We start from the raw sequence: 23369 nt of genomic DNA on the forward strand, positions 1-23369 counted from the left end.
AATAAGCCCTCACCCCACCAGAGATCACAAAAAATGAAGACACCACGGGTATCGGAAAATGGCGACTTTTTCTTCTTTTTTTTTTAACAAACTTTGGATTTTTTTTTCACCACTTAGATAAAAAATAACCTAGACATGTTTGGTGTCTATGAACTCGTAGTGACCTGGAGAATCATAATGGCAGGTCAATTGTAGCATTTGGTGAACATGGTTAAAAAAAATAAAAAAGTTGTATAATCGCACTTTTTTTTGCAATTTCACTGCACTTTTTCCCCCGCTTTCCAGTACACGATATGGTAAAACCAATGGTGTCGTTCAAAAGTACAACTCGTCCCGCAAAAAAAACCAAAACCCTCACATGGCCATAGTGACGGAAAAATAAAAAAAGTTATGGCTCCGGGAAGAAGGGGAGCGAAAAATGAACACGCAAAAACTGAAATCCCCCTCATCGTTAAGGGGATAAGTTGCTCGTGTAAATGCGGCTCCGTGTGTCCATGAGATGGAGCAATGTTTTAGGATCTGCGTCTGGAGATGGACTATTGTAGATGTTATTACTCTGATTTCTCACATTTTGGCTTTTGCCCCAGTTAATCTTGTATTTCCACTCCAGGGAATATTTGCAGCCAGAGGGGCGTGGCTAACACTGGCCCCTCCCACATGACAACTGACTCTGGGCTCTCTCCAGACTCAGCAGATCAGTAGGAGAAGAAGAAGAAGAATGGCCGGGGAGTGGGGACGAGCTGTCATCCTGCTGCTTTTCTTCCAGGTTCCTCTTCTGCAGGCAGCCAGGATCCTCACAGTGTGCTTTATGGGTGAGTCCTGACCCCAGGGTCCAGCTCTGCTACATCTCTGGGACTTGTGACCGCACTCCCCTATACAAAGTCCATAAGACATCCTATTTGTGGCCAATGCAGCAGAGCTGAGTGTGTTATTGACCTCGGCCTTTAGTTGTCGCTGTCAGTCTCAGATTTTGCGCGGAGTGACATCACACGATGGACCGCTGCTCCGCTAAACCTGCCGTCCGAGGGGACTGGGGACCACCGGTCTAGTGGTCAGTGGGGTCCGTCAAGTGGAGGTTACGGGTGATAAATGTGTGCGGTGGGAAAAAAAAAAACACTTTAGGCCAATAGATATGTTACCTGCAGTCCTGTGTAAATCTGTAATGTGTCCGATGACAAACACAGCTCTGCTACATCTGTACAAGCATACGAAATGGCAAATAATCTCCAAACATATGGAGACCATAACCACTGCTTCTATAAGGATGTAGCAGAGCTGAGCGCCATGATAATATGTTATTTATAGATTTACATGGGACTGCAAAATGGACATCACATTGTAAGTTCCTGATGCAACTATAGGGTCCTCAAAATGAGGGTCCAGCATAGAAATGGCCGATCAGACCCTGCATTAGACGGAACACAGGACATAAATGTTTTGCTCACTGTTCCTTTTTCAATCTCTGTAAAAATAAAGTTCTACCAAGATTTTATGCTTCATTTGCCATTTTCCAAATCACCGATTGCTGTCAGCAAATGAGAACGCCATGTTTCCATTCACAGACAGTAACCCTAAACATGGGACCTGCTGTCAGCTGATACAATGTATCCAGTGCAGACCATGCTCTGTGAGCGAAACATCCCCAACTCCAGACTGATACATTGTAACAAACCAGCAGAGATCCGTCCAGCTGCTGCTGATGTGTTCAGCTCACAGAGCATTGTCTGCACTGGATACAATTGGAAAAAAAAGAAATGCTCAACTGTGAGACGTTGAGATCCAAGTAGATCTAAATGGGACTTTCATCTAGGCAGAAGCATCCTAAACACAGATCTCTCTGCTGGGTTGTTACAATGTATCAGTCTGGAGAGTATTGCATTACATTGAGAGGTATAAACCCCGTCCATAACTGCTCCTGCTCTCATCTGATACAATGTATCCAGTGCAGACAATGCTCTGTGAGCTAAACACATCAGCAGTAGCAGAAGCATCCTAAACACAGATCTCTCTGCTGGGTTGTTACAATAAATCAGTCTGGAGAGAATTCTGGAATACATTCAGAGGCATCAACCCCGTCCATAGCGGCTCCTGCTTTCATTTGATACAGTCCTATCCGGTGCAGACAATGCTCTGTGAGCTAAACACATCAGCAGTCGCTGCACAGATATCTGCTGGGTTGTTACAATGTATCCAGTGCAGACCATGCTCTGTGAGCTAAACACATCAGCAGCAACTGCACAGATCTCTCTGCTCGGTTGTTACAATGTATCCAGTGCAGACAATGCTCTGTGAGCTAAACACATCAGCAGCTACTGTACAGATCTCTGCTGGGTTGTTACAATGTATCCAGTGCAGACAATGCTCTGTGAGCTAAACACATCAGCAGCCGCTGCACAGATCTCTATACTGGTTTGTTACAATGTATCCAGTGCAGACAATGCTCTGTGAGCTAAACACATCGGCTGCACAGATCTCTCTGCTGGTTTGTTACAATGTATCAGTCTGGAGTCCGGGATGCTGAGCTCACAGAGCATTGTCTGCACTGGATACAATTGTGTATGCTTACTGCAGGATGAGCCATGTGCAGGGTTTCTGCCTCTGGAGATTGTTCTCATTCACTGACAGCAAACAGAGCTCTTGAAAATGGTGACTAATTCTAGAATATTCGACTGTTGGAGCCACTTTTTGGGATTTGCTGATGTCCTCAGGCTGCACCCGCATGGGGTCAGGCGTGACAGTGAGTGACAGTGAGTGACAGCTCGGCGCTCCCACCCGCAGGCTCCGGATATAGGGCACAAGTCACTATGAGCACAGGGCCTGCTTAAGTCCAAATAATCACAGCCCCTTGTCACGCACCCAGAGCACGCTACCTGCAGTCACGCACCCTAAGGACCTCATCTCACCGTCCCCTCCCCCGCTGCACAGTCATCCCACGGGTCGGGTTAATGCTTCTGAGTGGCAGCAATATGGCCTGTGGACTGTGCCTCGGGTGGTCCCTACAATTCACCAAACTACAAGCCCTCGTGGTTATTCTGAGTTGTCATTTTTAATACTTCCATTTATTTTACTCAACAACGTAATGAAAAACAGGAAAAAATTCCGGTGAAAAAAAAAGGACACAAATCCACCATTGTGGGGTAACGAGCGGCCAGCGTGACTCCCCGGGTCAATGTGATGATTATGATACCACATTGTATCATTTTGTATCATTATTATTAGCCTTTTTTTAAGAAAGTTCAGAACATTTTTTTTTTTTTAAATTAGTAAAAATAAAACCATATTTCGTTTGTGTGGCCAGTAACATTTGCACTTTTCTGTTGGTGCGGCTGTGTAGCGGCTCACGTGTGTCCGTCATGTCATCCATTATTATCTGCTGAGACAACATGTATGAGGCAGAGACAGAACAATGCAGGAGCCGCAGGTGGGTCCTGGGGGCCACATAGGAGGAGACCGATACTAATGTAGTCTGGTCCGCAGAATGGAGGCAGTCGTCAGTGCACTATAGAGACCCCTCTGTACAGGTGCGGGGTCTCTACAGGGGACCCTGCTGGGTGCACACAGGAGAATATAGACACAGGATCTGGTCAGTCCAATAGATTTAGGAATTATTTCTGATGATGTTTTAGGTGGAAGTCACTATCTGCTGATGGACGAGATCTCCCGTATCCTTCACAACAACGGCCACGAGGTCAGAATGTTCCTTCAATTCGGAGATGGCATGCTTCCAGGTCAGAATATCTATCCATCTATGTATCCGTCCATCTATGTATCCGTCCATCTATGTATCTATCCATCTATGTATCTATCCATCTATGTATCTATCCATCTATGTATCCGTCCATCTATGTATCCGTCCATCTATGTATCCATCCATCTATGTATCCATCCATCATCTATGTATCCATCCATCTATCTATGTATGTATCCATCATCTATGTATCCATCTATCTATCCATCCATGTATCCATCCCTCCATGTATCCATCTATGTATCCATCCATGATCCATCCATCCATCATCTATGTATCATCCATCTATCTATGTATCCATCCATCCATGTATCCACCCATCTACAGTATGTATCCATCCGTCATCTATGTATCCATCTATATATGTATCCGTCTATGTATTCATCTATCTATCCATCCATCCATGTATCCATCAATCTATGTATCCATCTATCTATGTATTCATCTATCTATGTATCCATCCATTTATCTATCTATGTATGTATCTATCCATCCATCCATCCATCATCTATGTATCCATCTATCTATGTATCATCTATGTATCTATCTATCTAATCATCCATCATCTATGTATCCATCTATATATGTATCCATCCATCTATGTATCCATCCATCCATCTATCTATGTATCTATCCATCCATCTATCTATGTATCCATCCATCCATCTATCTATGTATCTATCCATCCATCTATCTATGTATCCATCCATCCATCTATCTATGTATCTATCCATCCATCTATCTATGTATCTATCCATCCATCTATCTATGTATATATCCATCCATCTATCTATGTATCTATCCATCCATCTATCTATGTATCCATCCATCCATCTATCTATGTATCTATCCATCCATCTATCTATGTATCCATCCATCCATCTATCCATCCATCCATCTATCTATGTATCTATCCATCCATCTATCTATGTATCCATCCATCCATCTATCCATCCATCCATCTATCTATGTATCTATCCATCCATCTATCTATGTATCCATCCATCCATCTATCCATCCATCCATCTATCTATGTATCTATCCATCCATCTATCTATGTATCCATCCATCTATGTATCCATCCATCCATCTATCTATGTATCTATCCATCCATCTATCTATGTATCCATCCATCCATCTATCTATGTATCTATCCATCCATCTATCTATGTATCCATCCATCCATCTATCTATGTATCTATCCATCCATCTATCTATGTATCTATCCATCCATCTATCTATGTATATATCCATCCATCTATCTATGTATCTATCCATCCATCTATCTATGTATCCATCCATCCATCTATCTATGTATCTATCCATCCATCTATCTATGTATCCATCCATCCATCTATCTATGTATCTATCCATCCATCTATCTATGTATCTATCCATCCATCTATCTATGTATCTATCCATCCATCTATCTATGTATATATCCATCCATCTATCTATGTATCTATCCATCCATCTATCTATGTATCCATCCATCCATCTATCTATGTATCTATCCATTCATCTATCTATGTATCCATCCATCCATCTATCCATCCATTACTATCTATCTACTCTCTGTCTATCAACCTATATACAGTAAGCTGCAAAAGTTTTAAGCAGGTGTGGAATAAATGCTGCATAGCAAAAAATTGTTTAAGAAATAGAGGTGTTAAAAATAAACTATTATCAACTAACAAAATGCAACGTGACCGAACAAAATAGAGATGTAAATCCCATCAATATTTGGTGACCGCCCCTTTGCCTTCATCAATACTCGATATTTGCACACAGTCAGGGGTTTTGTAGGATTACACTCAGGTCTATGAATGACCAATTCTACCAGACTGGTGATAATGATCATCATTTTCATATGTAGCGTAAAACACAGTCATTAACTGAAGCAGAAACAGCCGTGTAGGAGGCGAGGAACAGCCAGACTCTGTTACAAAGGTGAGGTTATAGAAGACAGATTCATATCACAGGTCAGACACCGTGGCAAGACTGATCACAGCAACAAGACACAAGGTAGTTATACGGCATCGGTAAGGTCTCTCCCAGGCATAGATTTCATAGTAGACTGGGGGCAAGATTTGATGTTCAAGATCTTCTGAAAAACAAACAAACCATGAAGAATGTTGAGAATCGTCAATGCAGTGGTTGGACAAGGAAACTTACTGCAGCTGATGAAAGACACATCATGTTACTTCCCTATGAAATCGAAAGACATCCAGCAGTGCCATCAACTCAGAACTGGCAGCAACCAGTTGGATCCAGCTACATCATGTAATGTCCGGAGAATTCTTACCAAAAGGAGGTTTCATGGAAGAAATGTATCCAAAAACCAGACCTTCCACATGAAAACAAAGCTACATGACCCAACTATGCATGAAAACATAGGAACTGGGTGCAGAAGAATGGCAGCAGGTGCTCTGGACTGATGGGTGAAATGTGAGATATTTGGTTGTAATAGAAGGCAGCTTCTTCACCGAAGGGCTGGAGAGCGGCACAATAGTGAGGGTCTGCATGAGCACTGACACACGGTGGAGGGTCCCACATATTTGGGGCTGCATGTACGTACACTGATGAGGAAATGGGTAACAATGTTGTGAACTTTTGACTTTCAGGCTCCGTATCTCACCATCCACTACTGCTGAACGTGAGACCACCATCATTTTATAGACAACCATCGTGGCTATGTCATACATAACTTAGACTTGCAGCTATTTAGCATATGATTAGTTATGCAGATTCTCCTCATGTCGCTACATTTGTCGCTGCCTGATTCCTTCTGGGCTGCTCTCAATCAGATTCATGCATGTGTCGGCTGAAATCTGATCTCAGGTCTCTCCTACACGTTCCCCATGTTGGTGCACACTGGTCGCCACACTTGGGTCTATTTTCAGCTATTTCTTCGACTGTACCCACAAGTGTTGGATTGGGTTGAGGTCTGGGGATTATGGGGACAATCCAGCTCCTCTACTTCATTGGTGTTGACCCATTTCTTCACTAATCACGCCGTATGCTTTGGGTCGTTGTCCTGCTGGAACACTATGTCATCCTCTTCATACCCTTGGTATTCGAGTGTAAGGAGGAACTTGTCTTGTAGGACACTCACATATAGCTCAGCATTGAGACCACCATCGATACTGGTCAAGTATCCAACGTCTTTGGCTTTGAAGCAGCCTCATATCATCAGGCTTCCTCCACCAAACTTGACCTTTCCTTCACTTTCTTGATCCGTTAGCCCCTTTTACCCTTGTTTTTCCTGACCCATATGCACCCACTAGAGCCGTCTATTGACTTTCATCTCATCGCTCCATATCACCCATTTCCAATCTTCTAACGTCCACTTTTCGTACTTGTTTGCAAACTCAAGCCGACGCTTCTTATGACGATATTGAAGTCGAGGCTTCTTCACCTTTCCAGACTTGTATAAGATGGGGTTGTATGATGCTTGCATGGTCCTTCATGATCTCACTATTATAAGCCTCCACTGCCGTGTTTGTAGCTCCAGATCTGATTGACCTTGTGATGAGCCGACTTGTTGACTCCGATATTTTGCCCGGACGTTCACCTTTTTGTTTTTCAATGGATGGACTGACTTTAGTTTTCATTTTTCCTTCTGTCATGGCGCTCACATGATGCAGTTTGATAATTTTCTTGGCCGAGAGACTTCTATCGATGAGCTGGATGATGCGGTTTCTCTTCTCTTGGGAAGTCTTCATGGTTTCACATCGATTCCAACCAATGACCTTTCTCTTGGGAATCAGCCTAACAACACACTGAGTATTAGGGAATGTGAGGACAGGTTGTATTTTGTAGTATTCAGGAAGAAAAAGATATTTCCACAACCAGGAGCAAAACCATAACAATGCAGTGACATGACGAGAATCCGCATAACTAATCATATGCTAAATAGCTGCAAGTCACATTTACGTATGAGATAGCCAAGATGAGTGTCTATAAAATGATGGTGGTCTCACGTTCAGCAGTAGTGGATGGTGAGATATGGAGCCCGAAAGTCAAAAGTTCAGAACATTGTTCCCCTTTTGCTCATCAGTGTATAAACAGGGGTGTGGATGCAACGGCGCAGAAGATGAAGACACAGTGGTAACTTAGCCAAATATTATTTATTAATCTAAGACAACAGTTTAGGTGATTAGGATACAGGATGAAGAAGGACTGACAAGTTATTGGAATGCAGTGAAGTATTTTACAATGGAATTGTATTGTATACTCCTCTTTGGGGGTGGGAGTTTCTATAACAATGAAAACTCTATTGTATAAGGCAATAAACAATAATGATTGGTAATGGCGTCTCGGTCCAAATACTCTTCACCAGTCGTTGCTTAGTCAGTATGTCGGCAGTAACAATCTCAGCACAGGACCTAATGGGAGTCAGTGGTATTACTCTGTTAGGCCGCAAGTTCCTCATCGACTGGTCGCTGCAGCAATGCGTTTACTCCGGCCGCCTGTTTCCTGAAGCACAGCCCAAGTTCCCTCTGAACCCTAATTTACATCGCTGTCGTCTGAGTTCCCTTGATCGGCTTCTTCTCACGGGTCTTCTCGATCCCTCTGGTTAGTCCTCTCTCACTCAGATCCCTTTTCCTCGATTCCTCTGGTCGCCTTGTTCTCTAGGATTGTCTCACTCTCTCTGACCCCTCTTCATCAATTCCTCTGATCTACTCTCTCTTTCTCGGTCATCTCTATCCCTCTGGTCGCCTGTCTCAGATCCCTCTTCCCTGATTCGTCTGATTGTCTCTCTTTCTCAGGTCGTCTTGATCCCTCTGGTCTGCTGTCTCAGGTCTCTCTTCCCCGATTCCTCCTGACAGCTCTCTTTCTTGGGTCGTCGCTATCCCCCTGCTCAACTCTCTCTCTCAGATCCCTCTTCCTTGATTCCTCCAAACGTCTCTCTTTTTCGGATCGTCTTGATCCCTCTGATCGGCCCTCTCTCTGAGATCCCTCTTCCCCAATTCCTCTTATCAGTCCTCTTTCTCGAGTCGTCTCTACCTCTCTGGTCATCTCTCTCTATCGTATCCCTCTTCATCGATTCCTCTGATAGTCTCTCTTTCTTGGGCCGTCTCTATCTCTGATTGGCCCTCTCTCCCAGATCTCTCATCCACTCCTCTGATCGTCTCTCTTTCTCGGGTCATCTCGATCCCTCTGGTCGTCCCGCTCTCTAATGGATCCCTCTTCCCCGATTCCTCTTATCGTCCCTCTTTCTTGGTTTGTCTCTATCCCTCTGGTCGTCTCTCTCTATCGGATCCCTCTTCATCACTTCCTCTGATTGTCTCTCTTTCTCAGGTCGTATCGATACCTCTGATCGTCCCTCTCTCGGAGCCCTTTTCTTTGATTCCTCTGGCCGCCCCTATCTTGGATCCCTCTTCTCACTCAAGGCTGAAGCTTAAATTCACAGGTCTGTCCTGTGCTGATAGTTGCGGATTTAGGCCAGCTCAGCTACTTCCATACGTCTTTCCTGATACAGGTTCAGCCACCGACCCCTACCCTTCTCTGCTCCCTTTTGGTTCCTTCCCAGGAACCCATGCCTATTTTATGGTTCCCGCGTGTTCTTTTTTGTTCCTGGTGTTACAATCTCTGGCCAGTAGGTAGCGATGTTTGCTTATTTAAAATTCACTGACCGCCCAGCTACTGAAGTCCTTAAAGGGAATCTGTCACCCCATTTTTGTGATATGAGGTAAAAATATCCATCAATTCAGCGTTCTGCATTACAGCAGTACTTTTCATACCCCCTGACTCCCCACCTTTGATGAATAAATACCTTTTATATCTCTCATGCATTGTATGAAAATCTCCTCGGTCCGGTCCATAAGTCTTGCCATGCAAGGGGGCATAGAACATAATGAAAAATGCGGGCACATGCGCAATAATGATTTTATGCTTTGACCACAGTTGGGCAAAGCATACTGCGCATGCGCGAGAGGCCATTTCAATGCGCACGAGCGGCAACTGTACGAGATCTGTGCTATTCACAGATCTCATTACGTACAGCAAGCCGAGGAGCGGGGGGAGAGAAGGAGAATAAGCCACGCCCATCGGACTGGACCGAGGAAATTCACATACAACGCAGGAGAGATAAAAAAGGTATTTATTCATCAAAGGTGGGAAGTCAGAGGGGGTATCAAAAGTACTGCTGTAATGCAGAACTGACGCTGAATTGATGGATATTTTTACCTCATATCACAAAAATGGGGTGACAGATTCCCTTTAAAGGGACTGTCTACTACTACTGTAGGACAACCATACCTCCCAACTTTTGAAGAAGGTAAAGAGGGATGTTGTGAGCTCTGTTTTCGGGCTCCCTCTTGTGGTCACTGGTGGTATGGTGTGACTTTTGCTTTGGGCTCCCCCTGGTGGCTTTGTCTGTTATCCTGCTGGTCTCTGGCTATCAGCTGGTTCGTTATCCTCTGGGAGGTTCCTATATAGCTCTGTTTTACTTCCACTTGTGGCCGGCTGTCGATGTAATCAGTGCTACTCAGATTCCTTCTGACTACCTTGCTCCCAGTCCATCCAGGATAAGCTAAGTTTTGTTTGCTCTTTTTTGATCAGCAGTGTTTATCATGTTTTCTTGTCCAGCTTGCTAAAATGTAATTCCTTCGCTTGCTGGTTGCTCTAGTGGGCTGAGTTTCTCCCCACACACCGTTAGTTGGTGTGTGGGTTCTTGAAATCTCGGGATGGATATTTTGTAAGGGTTTTTTATTGATCGCATAGACCCCTGCTCTATTTTCTGCTTTCTAGTACTAGTGGGCCTCTTTTGCTGAATCTGATTTCATCCCTATGTATGTGCCTTCTTCTTACTTCACCATTAATATTTGTTGGGGGCTTCTATATCTTTGGGGATTATTTCTCTGGAGGCAAGCGAGGTCTTTCATTCTCTTTAGGGGTAGCTAGTTCCTCAGGCTGGCTCGAGACGTCTAGGAATTTTTTAGGCACGTTCACCGGCTACCTCAGTTGTGTTGGATAGGTTCAGATTTGCGATCAGTCCAGTTACCATCTCCCTAGAGCTCGTCCTTAGTTTATTCACTTGCTGGTCTATTTGTGATCCTCAGCCACTAAGGATCATAACAGTACAGCCGGCCAACAAAGTGTTAATTGCATGGCAGAAGCAGGAGAAAAGAAGCCTTGAGACATTTTTTTTCTTGTTGTTGCCGTGTGTCTAGCTGCTGTGCTAGCTTCTCTCCTCCTCTTAATCTTGGTGTGGCTCTGAGTTCAGCTGCTGACATGGATGTCCAGAGCTTGGCTTCCAGTCTGGATCATCTTGCTGCTAGGGTTCAAAGTATTCAGGATTTTGTTGTTCACAGTCCTATGTCTGAGCCTAGAATACCTATTCCGGAGTTGTTTTCTGGAGATAGATCTAGGTTCCTGAATTTTAAGAACAATTGTAAGTTGTTTCTTTCTTTGAAACCTCGTTCCTCTGGTGATGCCGTTCAGCAAGTTAAGATTATCATTTCCTTTTTGCGTGGTGACCCTCAAGATTGGGCCTTCGCATTGGCACCAGGGGATCCTGCATTGCTTAGTGTAGATGCGTTTTTTCTGGCCCTTGGATTGCTCTATGAGGAACCTAATCTTGAGAACCAGGCTGAAAAAGCGTTATTGGCCCTCTCGCAGGGGCAAGATGAAGCAGAGGTGTACTGCCAGAAATTTCGGAAATGGTCGGTGCTTACTCAGTGGAATGAGTGTTCCCTGGCTGCAAATTTCAGAGAGGGTCTTTCTGAAGCCATTAAGAATGTCATGGTGGGGTTCCCTACGCCTGCAGGTCTGAATGAGTCAATGACTCTGGCCATTCAGATTGATCGGCGGTTGCGGGAGCGCAAACCTGTGCACCATTTGGCGGTGTCTTCTGAACAGACACCTGAATCTATGCAATGTGACAGAATTCTGACCAGAAGTGAACGGCAAAATTATAGACGGCAAAATGGGTTGTGCTTTTACTGTGGTGACTCAGCTCATGTTATCTCAGCATGCTCTAAGCGCAAAAAAAAGGTTGATAAATCTGTCACCATTGGTACTTTACAGCCTAAGTTCATTTTGTCTGTTACCCTGATTTGTTCCCTGTCATCTTACCCGGTTAATGCCTTTGTAGATTCAGGTGCTGCCCTGAGTCTGATGGATTGGTCATTTGCCAGGCGCTGTGGTTTTGATTTGGAGCCTTTAAAATTCCCTATTCCACTAAGGGGAATTGACTCTACACCATTGGCTAGGAATAGACCTCAGTACTGGACACAATAATAATAATAATAATCTTTATTTTTATATAGCTCTAACATATTTCGCAGCGCTTTACAATTTTTGCACACATTATCATCGCTGTCCCCGATGGGGCTCACAATCTAAATTCCCTATCAGTATGTCTTTTGAATGTGGGAGGAAACCGGAGTACCCGGAGGAAACCCACGCAAACACGGAGAGAACATACAAACTCTTTTGCAGATGTTGTCCTGAGTAGGATTAGAACCCAGGACTCCAGCACTGCAAGGCTGCAGTGCTAACCACTGCGCCACTGTGCATGACTCCTGTTCATCAGGAGGTGATTCGCTTTCTTGTATTGCATAATTTGCATGATGTCGTCGTGTTGGGTCTACCATGGTTGCAGACTCATAATCCAGTCCTGGATTGGAAAGCTATGTCTGTGTCAAGTTGGGGTTGTCAGGGAATTCATGGTGTCCACTCCTTCTGAAGTCCCTACGTTTTTGTGAGACTACCAGGATGTATTTGAGGAGCCCAAACTCAGTTCTCTACCTCCTCATAGGGACTGTGATTGTGCTATAAATTTGATTCCTGGTAGTAAGTTTCCTAAGGGACGACTTTTCAATTTATCTGTGCCGGAGCATGCTGCCATGCGGAGTTATATAAAGGAGTCTTTGGAGAAGGGACATATTCGCCCATCCTCTTCCCCTCTTGGTGCAGGATTCTTTTTTGTGGCTAAGAAGGATGGTTCCCTGAGACCTTGTATTGATTATCGCCTTTTGAATAAAATCACGGTCAAATTTCAGTATCCTTTGCCATTGTTAACTGATTTGTTTGCTCGCATTAGGGGGTCTAGTTGGTTCACCAAGATAGATCTTCGTGGTGCGTATAACCTTGTGCGTATAAAACAGGGTGATGAATGGAAAACTGCATTTAATACGCATGAAGGCCATTTTGAGTACCTGGTGATGCCTTTTGGACTTTCTAATGCTCCTTCAGTCTTTCAGTCCTTTATGCATGACATCTTCCATGAATATCTGGATAAGTTTATGATTGTGTATCTGGATGATATTCTGTTTTTTTCGGATGATTGGGAGTCTCATGTTAAGCAGGTCAGGATGGTCTTTCAGGTCCTGCGTGACAATGCTTTATTTGTGAAGGGCTCAAAATGTCTTTTTGGAGTCCAGAAGATTTCTTTTTTGGGTTTCATTTTTTCTCCTTCTACTATTGAGATGGACCCAGTCAAGGTTCAGGCTATTCATGACTGGACGCAGCCTACATCTGTTAAGAGTCTTCAGAAGTTCTTGGGTTTTGCTAATTTTTACCGTCGCTTCATAGCTAATTTTTCTGGTGTTGTTAAGCCTTTGACGGATTTGACCAAGAAAGGTTCTGATGTGACTAATTGGTCCTCTGCGGCTGTGGAGGCCTTTCGGGAGCTGAAGCGCCGGTTTTCTTCGGCTCCGGTCTTATGTCAGCCAGATGTCTCACGTCCCTTCCAGGTGGAGGTTGATGCTTCCGAGATTGGAGCGGGGGCTGTTTTGTCGCAGAGAAGCTCCGATGACTCTGTGATGAAGCCATGTGCTTTCTTTTCAAGAAAGTTTTCGCCTGCCGAGCGGAATTATGATGTCGGTAATCGGGAGTTGTTGGCTATGAAGTGGGCATTTGAGGAGTGGCGACATTGGCTCGAGGGAGCTAAGCATCGTGTGGTGGTCTTGACTGATCACAAGAATTTGATTTACCTCGAGTCGGCCAAGCGGCTGAATCCCAGACAGGCTCATTGGTCGTTGTTTTTCTCTCGTTTTGATTTCGTGGTTTCGTACCTGCCTGGTTCGAAGAATGTGAAGGCTGATGCTCTTTCTAGGAGTTTCGTGCCTGACTCTCCTGGAGATTCTGAGCCGGCTGGTATCCTTAGAGAAGGGGTGATTTTGTCTGCCATCTCCCCAGATTTGCGACGTGTGCTGCAAGAGTTTCAGGCGGATAGACCTGATCGCTGTCCACCGGAGAGACTGTTTGTCCCGGATAGATGGACCAACAGAGTCATCTCCGAGGTTCATTCTTCGGTGTTGGCGGGCCATCCTGGAATATTTGGTACCAGAGACTTGGTGGCCAGGTCTTTTTGGTGGCCTTCCTTGTCGTGGGATGTGCGTTCCTTTGTGCAGTCTTGTGGAATTTGTGCTCGGGCTAAGGCTTGCTGTTCTCGAGCCAGTGGTTTGCTGTTACCTTTGCCTGTCCCGAAGAGGCCTTGGACGCACATTTCCATGGATTTTATTTCAGATCTCCCTGTCTCTCAGAGAATGTCTGTCATCTGGGTGGTGTGTGATCATTTTTCTAAGATGGTCCATTTGGTGCCCTTGCCTAAGTTGCCTTCCTCCTCCGAGTTGGTTCCACTGTTTTTTCAAAATGTGGTTCGTTTGCACAGGATTCCTGAGAACATTGTTTCTTACAGAGGATCCCAGTTTGTGTCTAGATTTTGGCGGACCTTTTGTGCTAAATTGGGCATTGATTTGTCTTTTTCGTCGGCCTTCCATCCTCAGACGAATGGCCAAACCGAGCGAACTAATCAGACCTTGGAGACTTATTTAAGATGTTTTGTTTCTGCTGATCAGGACGACTGGGTTACTTTTTTGCCGTTGGCCGAGTTTGCCCTTAATAATCGGGCTAGTTCTGCTACTTTGGTTTCTCCTTTTTTTTGTAATTCGGGGTTTCATCCTCGTTTTTCCTCTGGTCAGGTGGAGCCTTCTGACTGTCCTGGAGTGGATGTTGTGGTTGATAGGTTGTATCAGATTTGGAATCATGTGGTGGACAATTTGAAGCTGTCTCAAGAGAAGGCTCAGCTCTTTGCCAACCGCCGTCGCTGTGTGGGTCCCCGACTTCGCATTGGGGACTTGGTGTGGTTGTCTTCTCGCTTCGTTCCTATGAAGGTCTCCTCTCCTAAGTTCAAGCCTCGGTTTATCGGTCCTTATAAGATTCTGGAAGTCCTTGGCCCTGTGTCATTTCGTCTGGACCTCCCAGCATCATTTGCTATTCATAATGTGTTCCATCGCTCGTTGTTGCGGAGGTATGTGGTGCCTGTGGTTCCTCCGGTTGAGCCTCCTGCCCCGGTGCTGGTTGAGGGAGAATTGGAATACGTGGTGGAGAAGATCTTGGATTCTCGTATTTCTAGACGGAGGCTCCAGTATTTGGTTAAATGGAAGGGCTATGGTCAGGAGGATAATTCTTGGGTTGTCGCCTCTGATGTTCATGCGGCCAATTTGGTTCGTGCCTTCCATGTGGCTCATCCTGATCGCCCTGGCGGTTTTCATGAGGGTTCGGTGACCCCTCCTCAAGGGGGGGGTACTGTTGTGAGCTCTGTTTTTGGGCTCCCTCTTGTGGTCACTGGTGGTATGGTGTGACTTTTGCTTTGGGCTCCCCCTGGTGGCTTTGTCTGTTATCCTGCTGGTCTCTGGCTATCAGCTGGTTCGTTGTCCTCTGGGAGGTTCCTATATAGCTCTGTTTTACTTCCACTTGTGGCCGGCTGTCGATGTAATCAGTGCTACTCAGATTCCTTCTGACTACCTTGCTCCCAGTCCATCCAGGATAAGCTAAGTTTTGTTTGCTCTTTTTTGATCAGCAGTGTTTATCATGTTTTCTTGTCCAGCTTGCTAAAATGTAATTCCTTCGCTTGCTGGTTGCTCTAGTGGGCTGAGTTTCTCCCCACACACCGTTAGTTGGTGTGTGGGTTCTTGAAATCTCAGGATGGATATTTTGTAAGGGTTTTTTATTGATCGCATAGACCCCTGCTCTATTTTCTGCTTTCTAGTACTAGTGGGCCTCTTTTGCTGAATCTGATTTCATCCCTATGTATGTGCCTTCTTCTTACTTCACCGTTAATATTTGTTGGGGGCTTCTATATCTTTGGGGATTATTTCTCTGGAGGCAAGCGAGGTCTTTCATTCTCTTTAGGGGTAGCTAGTTCCTCAGGCTGGCTCGAGACGTCTAGGAATTTTTTAGGCACGTTCACCGGCTACCTCAGTTGTGTTGGATAGGTTCAGATTTGCGATCAGTCCAGTTACCATCTCCCTAGAGCTCGTCCTTAGTTTATTCACTTGCTGGTCTATTTGTGATCCTCAGCCACTAAGGATCATAACAGAGGGACAAAGTTTGCAGCAGGCGCTTGCGGCACATTTTAGGCCACGCCCCTGACCACACCCATTTCACAACTAGTCACACTCATATCCACGCCCCAACCACATACATTTAGCTCTGCTGATCACACTGCTTCATAAACAATAATAATAAAGAAAAAAATATGTCCACACAGTGCTCCATACTGTATAATGGCCCCACATGATGCTCCATACTGTATAATGGGTCCACATGATGCTGGGTACAGTATAATGGCCCCACATGATGCTCCATACTGTATAATGACCACACATGATGCTCCATACTGTATAATGGCCACACAGTGCTCCATACTGTATAATGGCCCCACATGATGCTCCATACAGTATAATGGCCACACATAGTTACCCCACGCCCATCATTGAGTTTTACCCAACCCCCATCATTGCCTTATCCATCACCACACACACCTACACACACCTACACACACACACACACACATGTTATGACCCCAATGGCAGAGGGTCTCAGAAATAGTTTCTAAGTCTGCAAACACAGAAACCAGCTCATAGGGCAGTGGTAACTGATCTGACCATATATCTAATCCTAGCACCACAAATACCAACAGCCGGGGAACGTGCCTACGTTGATTCTAGACGTCTCGCGCCAGCCGGAGAACTAACTAACCCTAGAAGGGAAAAGAAAAACCTTTCTTGCCTCCAGAGAAAAGACCCCAAAAGTTGGATACAAGCCCCCAACAAATAATAACGGTGAGGTAAGAGGAAAAGACAAACGTAAGGATGAGCTAGGTATTTAGCAAAGAGAGGCCCACTAGCTAATAGCAGAATATAGTAAGATAACTTATATGGTCAGCAAAAACCCTATCAAAAATATCCACGCTGGATATTCAAGAACCCCCGAACCGTCTAACGGCCCGGGGGGAGAACACCAGCCCCCTAGAGCTTCCAGCAAGGTCAGGAATCACATTTAGTACAAGCTGGACAAAAATGAGAACAAGCAAATAACCCAAAAAACAAAGAAGCAGGACTTAGCTTAATTTTGCACGAACCAGGACCAGCAGATAGGAGCAAACAAAAAGGATCTGATTACAACGATGCCAGGCACTGGACTAAGGATCCAGGAGGTTTATATAGCAACACCCCTGGACTAACGACCCAGGTGGGTGCAAACTGAGGAAAGAAAATCCCAGAGTCATATCACTAATAACCACCAGAGGGAGCCAAGAAGTCTAATTCACAACAGTACCCCCCCCTTAAGGAGGGGTCACCGAACCCTCACCAAGACCACCAGGGCGATCAGGATGAGCAGCATGAAAGGCACGAACTAAATCGGCCGCATGCACATCAGAGGCAACCACCCAGGAATTATCCTCCTGACCATGGCACTTCCACTTGACCAGATACTGAAGCCTCCGTCTGGAGAGACGAGAATCCAAGATCTTCTCCACCACGTACTCCAACTCGCCCCCAACCAACACCGGAGCAGGAGGCTCAACAGAAGGAACCACAGGTACAACGTACCGCCGCAACAAGGACCTATGGAACACGTTGTGAATGGCAAACGACACCGGAAGATCCAAGCGAAAGGACACAGGATTAAGGATTTCCAATATTTTGTAAGGACCGATGAAGCGAGGCTTAAATTTAGGAGAGGAGACCTTCATAGGAACAAATCGAGAAGACAGCCATACCAAATCCCCAACACGAAGTCGTTGAGCCTTCTCCTGTGACAATTTTAAGTTGTCCACCACATGATTCCAGATCTGCTGCAACCTATCCACCACAGAATCTACCCCAGGACAGTCAGAAGGCTCCACATGTCCCGAGGAAAAACGAGGATGGAAACCAGAGTTGCAGAAAAATGGCGAAACCAAAGTAGCGGAACTAGCCCGGTTATTAAGGGCAAACTCAGCCAACGGCAAGAAGGTCACCCAATCATCCTGATCTGCCGAAACAAAACACCTCAAATAAGCCTCCAGAGTCTGATTAGTTCGCTCCGTTTGTCCATTAGTCTGAGGATGAAAGGCAGACGAAAACGACAACTCAATGCCCATCCTAGCACAAAAGGATCGCCAGAACCTGGAAACAAACTGGGATCCTCTGTCAGACACAATATTCTCAGGAATGCCGTGTAAACGATCCACATTCTGAAAGAACACAGGAACCAGATCGGAAGAGGAGGGCAGCTTAGGCAAAGGCACCAAATGGACCATTTTGGAAAAGCGATCACATACCACCCAGATGACAGACATGCCCTGAGACACCGGGAGATCAGAAATGAAATCCATGGAAATGTGTGTCCAAGGCCTCTTCGGGACAGGCAAGGGCAAGAGCAACCCGCTGGCACGAGAACAGCAAGGCTTAGCTCGAGCACAAGTCCCACAGGACTGCACAAATGACCGCACATCCCGTGACAAGGAAGGCCACCAAAAGGACCTAGCCACCAGATCTCTGGTGCCAAAAATTCCCGGATGACCTGCCAACACCGAGGAATGAACCTCGGAAATGACTCTGCTGGTCCACCTATCAGGAACAAACAGTCTGTCAGGTGGACAAGAGTCAGGTCTACCAGCCTGAAATCTCTGCAACACGCGTCTCAAATCAGGAGAAATGGCTGACAAGATAACTCCCTCTTTAAGAATACCAACTGGTTCTGCGACTCCAGGAGAGTCAGGCACAAAGCTCCTTGAAAGAGCATCAGCCTTCACATTCTTTGAACCTGGTAAATACGAGACCACAAAGTCAAAACGGGAGAAAAACAATGACCAGCGGGCCTGTCTAGGATTCAGGCGTTTAGCAGACTCGAGATACATCAGATTTTTGTGATCAGTCAAGACCACCACACGATGCTTAGCACCCTCGAGCCAATGACGCCACTCCTCAAATGCCCACTTCATGGCCAGCAACTCCCGATTGCCGACATCATAATTCCGCTCAGCAGGCGAAAACTTCCTGGAGAAGAAAGCACATGGTCTCATTACCGAGCAACCAGGGCCTCTCTGTGACAAAACGGCCCCTGCCCCAATCTCAGAAGCATCCACTTCGACCTGAAAGGGAAGTGAGACATCAGGCTGGCACAAAACAGGCGCCGAAGTAAACCGGCGCTTCAACTCTTGGAACGCCTCCACGGCTGCAGGAGCCCAGTTAGCAACATCAGAACCTTTCTTGGTCATATCCGTCAAAGGTTTAACAACGCTAGAAAAATTAGCGATAAAACGACGGTAGAAGTTAGCAAAACCCAAGAACTTCTGAAGACTCTTAACTGACGTGGGTTGAGTCCAATCATGAATAGCTCGGACCTTGACTGGGTCCATCTCCACAGCAGAAGGGGAAAAAATAAACCCCAAAAAGGGAACCTTCTGTACTCCAAAGAGACACTTTGAGCCCTTAACAAACAAAGCATTCTCATGCAAAACCTGAAACACCATCCTGACCTGCTCCACATGTGAGTCCCAATCTTCAGAGAAAACCAGAATATCATCCAGATAAACAATCATAAATTTATCCAGATATTTCCGGAAAATATCATGCATAAAGGACTGAAACACTGAGGGCGCATTAGAGAACCCAAAAGGCATCACCAAGTACTCAAAATGACCTTCGGGCGTATTAAATGCAGTCTTCCATTCATCTCCTTGCTTAATGCGCACAAGGTTGTACGCACCACGAAGATCTATCTTGGTGAACCACTTGGCACCTTTAATCCGGGCAAACAAGTCCGACAACAGAGGCAAAGGATACTGAAATTTAACAGTGATTTTATTCAGAAGCCGATAGTCAATACAAGGTCTCAAAGATCCGTCCTTCTTGGCCACAAAAATAGAATCTCGCACCAAGAGGGGAAGAGGATGGACGGATATGCCCCTTCTCCAGAGACTCCTTGATATACGAACGCATTGCGGCATGCTCAGGTACAGACAGATTAAATAATCTTCCCTTAGGAAATTTACAACCTGGAATCAAATCTATGGCGCAGTCACAGTCCCTATGAGGAGGCAGAGCACTGGATCTGGACTCGCTGAATACATCCTGATAATCAGACAAATACTCAGGAACTTCCGAAGGAGTAGAGGAAGCAATAGACACCGGCGGGGAATGAGCATGAATTCCCTGACAGCCCCAACTTGACACAGACATTGCCTTCCAATCCAAGACTGGATTGTGGGTCTGTAACCATGGCAGACCCAAAACGACCAAATCATGCATTTTATGCAGAACAAGAAAACGAATCACCTCCCGATGTTCAGGAGTCATGCACATGGTTACCTGCGTCCAAAACTGCGGTTTATTTTCCGCCAATGGCGTAGCATCAATACCTCTAAGAGGAATAGGATTTACCAACGGTTCAAGAACAAAACCACAGCGCTTGGCAAATGACAGATCCATAAGACTCAGGGCAGCACCTGAATCCACAAACGCCATAACAGGGTAAGAAGACAATGAGCAAATTAAAGTCACAGACAAAATAAATTTAGGTTGCAAATTACCAATGGCGACAGGACTGACAACCCTTGTTAGGCGTTTAGAGCATGCTGATATAACATGTGTAGAATCACCACAGTAAAAACATAACCCATTCTGACGTCTATGATTTTTCAGCTCATTTCTAGTCTGAATTCTATCACATTGCATTAAATCAGATGTTTGTTCAGACAACACCACCAGAGGATTAGCGGTTTTGCGCTCCCGCAAACGCCGGTCAATTTGAATAGCCAGCGCCATAGAATCATTCTGACTTGTAGGAATGGGGAAACCCACCATCACATTCTTAATGGCTTCAGAAAGGCCATTTCTGAAATTTGCGGCCAGAGCACACTCATTCCACTGAGTAAGCACGGACCATTTCCGAAATTTTTGGCAATACACTTCAGCTTCATCCTGGCCCTGAGAAATAGCCAGCAAGGCTTTTTCTGCCTGAACTTCAAGATTGGGTTCCTGGTAAAGCAATCCGAGCGCCAGAAAAAATGCATCAATATTTGCCAATGCCGGATCTCCTGGCGCTAGCGAAAAAGCCCAATCCTGAGGGTCGCCCCGTAAAAAAGAGATAACAATTTTCACTTGCTGAGCTGGATCTCCAGATGAACGGGGTCTCAGAGAAAGAAACAATTTACAATTGTTCCTGAAATTCCTAAACCTAAATCGGTCTCCAGAAAACAGTTCAGGAATAGGTATTTTAGGTTCAGACATAGGACTACTGGTAACAAAATCTTGTATGCCCTGCACACGAGCAGCAAGCTGGTCTACACTTGTAATCAAGGTCTGGACATTCATGTCTGTAGCAAGCACAAGCCACTCAAAGGTAAAGGGGAGGAAGAGAGGAAAAAAAACAAAAAAAAAACAAACTCAGAATTTCCTTTCTTATTATCCCACTTCTGCAATGCAATAAACATTCAATGTTGGCCTGGCATACTGTTATGACCCCAATGGCAGAGGGTCTCAGAAATAGTTTCTAAGTCTGCAAACACAGAAACCAGCTCATAGGGCAGTGGTAACTGATCTGACCATATATCTAATCCTAGCACCACAAATACCAGCAGCCGGGGAACGTGCCTACGTTGATTCTAGACGTCTCGCGCCAGCCGGAGAACTAACTAACCCTAGAAGGGAAAAGAAAGACCTTTCTTGCCTCCAGAGAAAAGACCCCAAAAGTTGGATACAAGCCCCCAACAAATAATAACGGTGAGGTAAGAGGAAAAGACAAACGTAAGGATGAGCTAGGTATTTAGCAAAGAGAGGCCCACTAGCTAATAGCAGAATATAGTAAGATAACTTATATGGTCAGCAAAAACCCTATCAAAAATATCCACGCTGGATATTCAAGAACCCCCGAACCGTCTAACGGCCCGGGGGGAGAACACCAGCCCCCTAGAGCTTCCAGCAAGGTCAGGAATCACATTTAGTACAAGCTGGACAAAAATGAGAACAAGCAAATAACCCAAAAAACAAAGAAGCAGGACTTAGCTTAATTTTGCACGAACCAGGACCAGCAGATAGGAGCAAACAAAAAGGATCTGATTACAACGATGCCAGGCACTGGACTAAGGATCCAGGAGGTTTATATAGCAACACCCCTGGACTAACGACCCAGGTGGGTGCAAACTGAGGAAAGAAAATCCCAGAGTCATATCACTAATAACCACCAGAGGGAGCCAAGAAGTCTAATTCACAACACACACACCTCTCTTCGCGCTCCCTCGCAACAGCCGGCAGCTCCCTCTCCCACGGTGCTGACTGCTCACGTCGTTGTAGCTCCAGTGCGCCACTGATAAAGACCTCTCCATATCTCCTGTGCCAGTCGGTGTCAGAGCGAGGAGCAATATCTGCTCTGATCCGAAACAGCTAGCGATCGCACAAGCAGTTTAAAGCGGTGGCACATTTGGTCTGAGGCCATGCAAGAAAAGGAGGATCCCGGCTTGGAGAGCGGGACAGAGTCTCAAAATTGGGACTATCCCGCTGGATCCAGGATGGCTCCGCTCCATACACATTGTACACACACGGCTCCGCTCCGTACACCTCGTAAACACACGGCTGCACTTCGTACACCTCATACACACATGGCTCTGCTCCGTACACACACGGCTCTGCTCCGTACACCTCATACACGCACGTGGCTCCTCTCCGTACACCTCATGCACAAACGGCTCTGCTACATCCACACTGTAAACCCCTCCTGACCCCACACATAAACTTACCCTCATCCAGCACCATGACAACCAGCACAGCAATCCTGCATACATGGCGGGCCCTGATCATGTGACCCCTGACTCCTCCCCTCCTGTGACCTCATCACAGGTCCTGTACGCAAAGAGCAGCCATCTGGATGACATTGTACAAAGAAAAGCTGCAGAGGATCCAATCGGTGAATGAATAATGGATCACAGTCAGTGCAGTGTGGGAAAAGTAAGATCCTGGCTGTGACAGCAGGGCAGACTCTCAAAATTGGGACTGCCCCACTGGATCCGGGATTGTTTGGAGGTCTGGAACCCCTTCTTAAATCAAATGTTCGGTCCCGATAAAACAAAGCTTATACTCACCTCCCATGTTGGCGCTGTTCCCATGGTGTCGGCACTGGCTCTCCCCGGGCCTGTTGCAGTGTTGTGACAGGTGATGATTGGTTCCAAAGTTATGATTGGCTCCAAGTTATTCTGCAGCCGGACAACAACCCCAAACATCCAGCCAATGCCATTAAGAATGAGGAGTCCTGAAAGTGATGATCCAGCCCCACAGATCTCCGATCTCACATCATCTAGTCTGGGATCACATGAAGAGACAGAAGGATCTGCACAAAGGTC

At 45.6% G+C, this 23369-nt stretch overlaps 1 protein-coding gene across 1 annotated transcript in view; it reads left to right on the forward strand.

The window, feature by feature from the left end:
• The first annotated feature begins 685 nt into the window (after window positions 1-685).
• LOC143803902 (UDP-glucuronosyltransferase 3A1-like) overlaps window positions 686-23369 on the forward strand; it is a 31709-nt gene continuing 9025 nt past the window's right edge. Inside the window, exons 1-2 of the mRNA XM_077281662.1 lie at window positions 686-812; window positions 3627-3728. Coding sequence (XP_077137777.1) covers window positions 719-812; window positions 3627-3728 — 196 coding nt within the window. The 5' untranslated portion in view covers window positions 686-718. The remainder of the gene's footprint in view (window positions 813-3626; window positions 3729-23369) is intronic.

Source organism: Ranitomeya variabilis, chromosome 1 (genome assembly GCF_051348905.1).
Source record: "Ranitomeya variabilis isolate aRanVar5 chromosome 1, aRanVar5.hap1, whole genome shotgun sequence".
In the NCBI taxonomy this organism is placed as follows: domain Eukaryota; kingdom Metazoa; phylum Chordata; class Amphibia; order Anura; family Dendrobatidae; genus Ranitomeya; species Ranitomeya variabilis.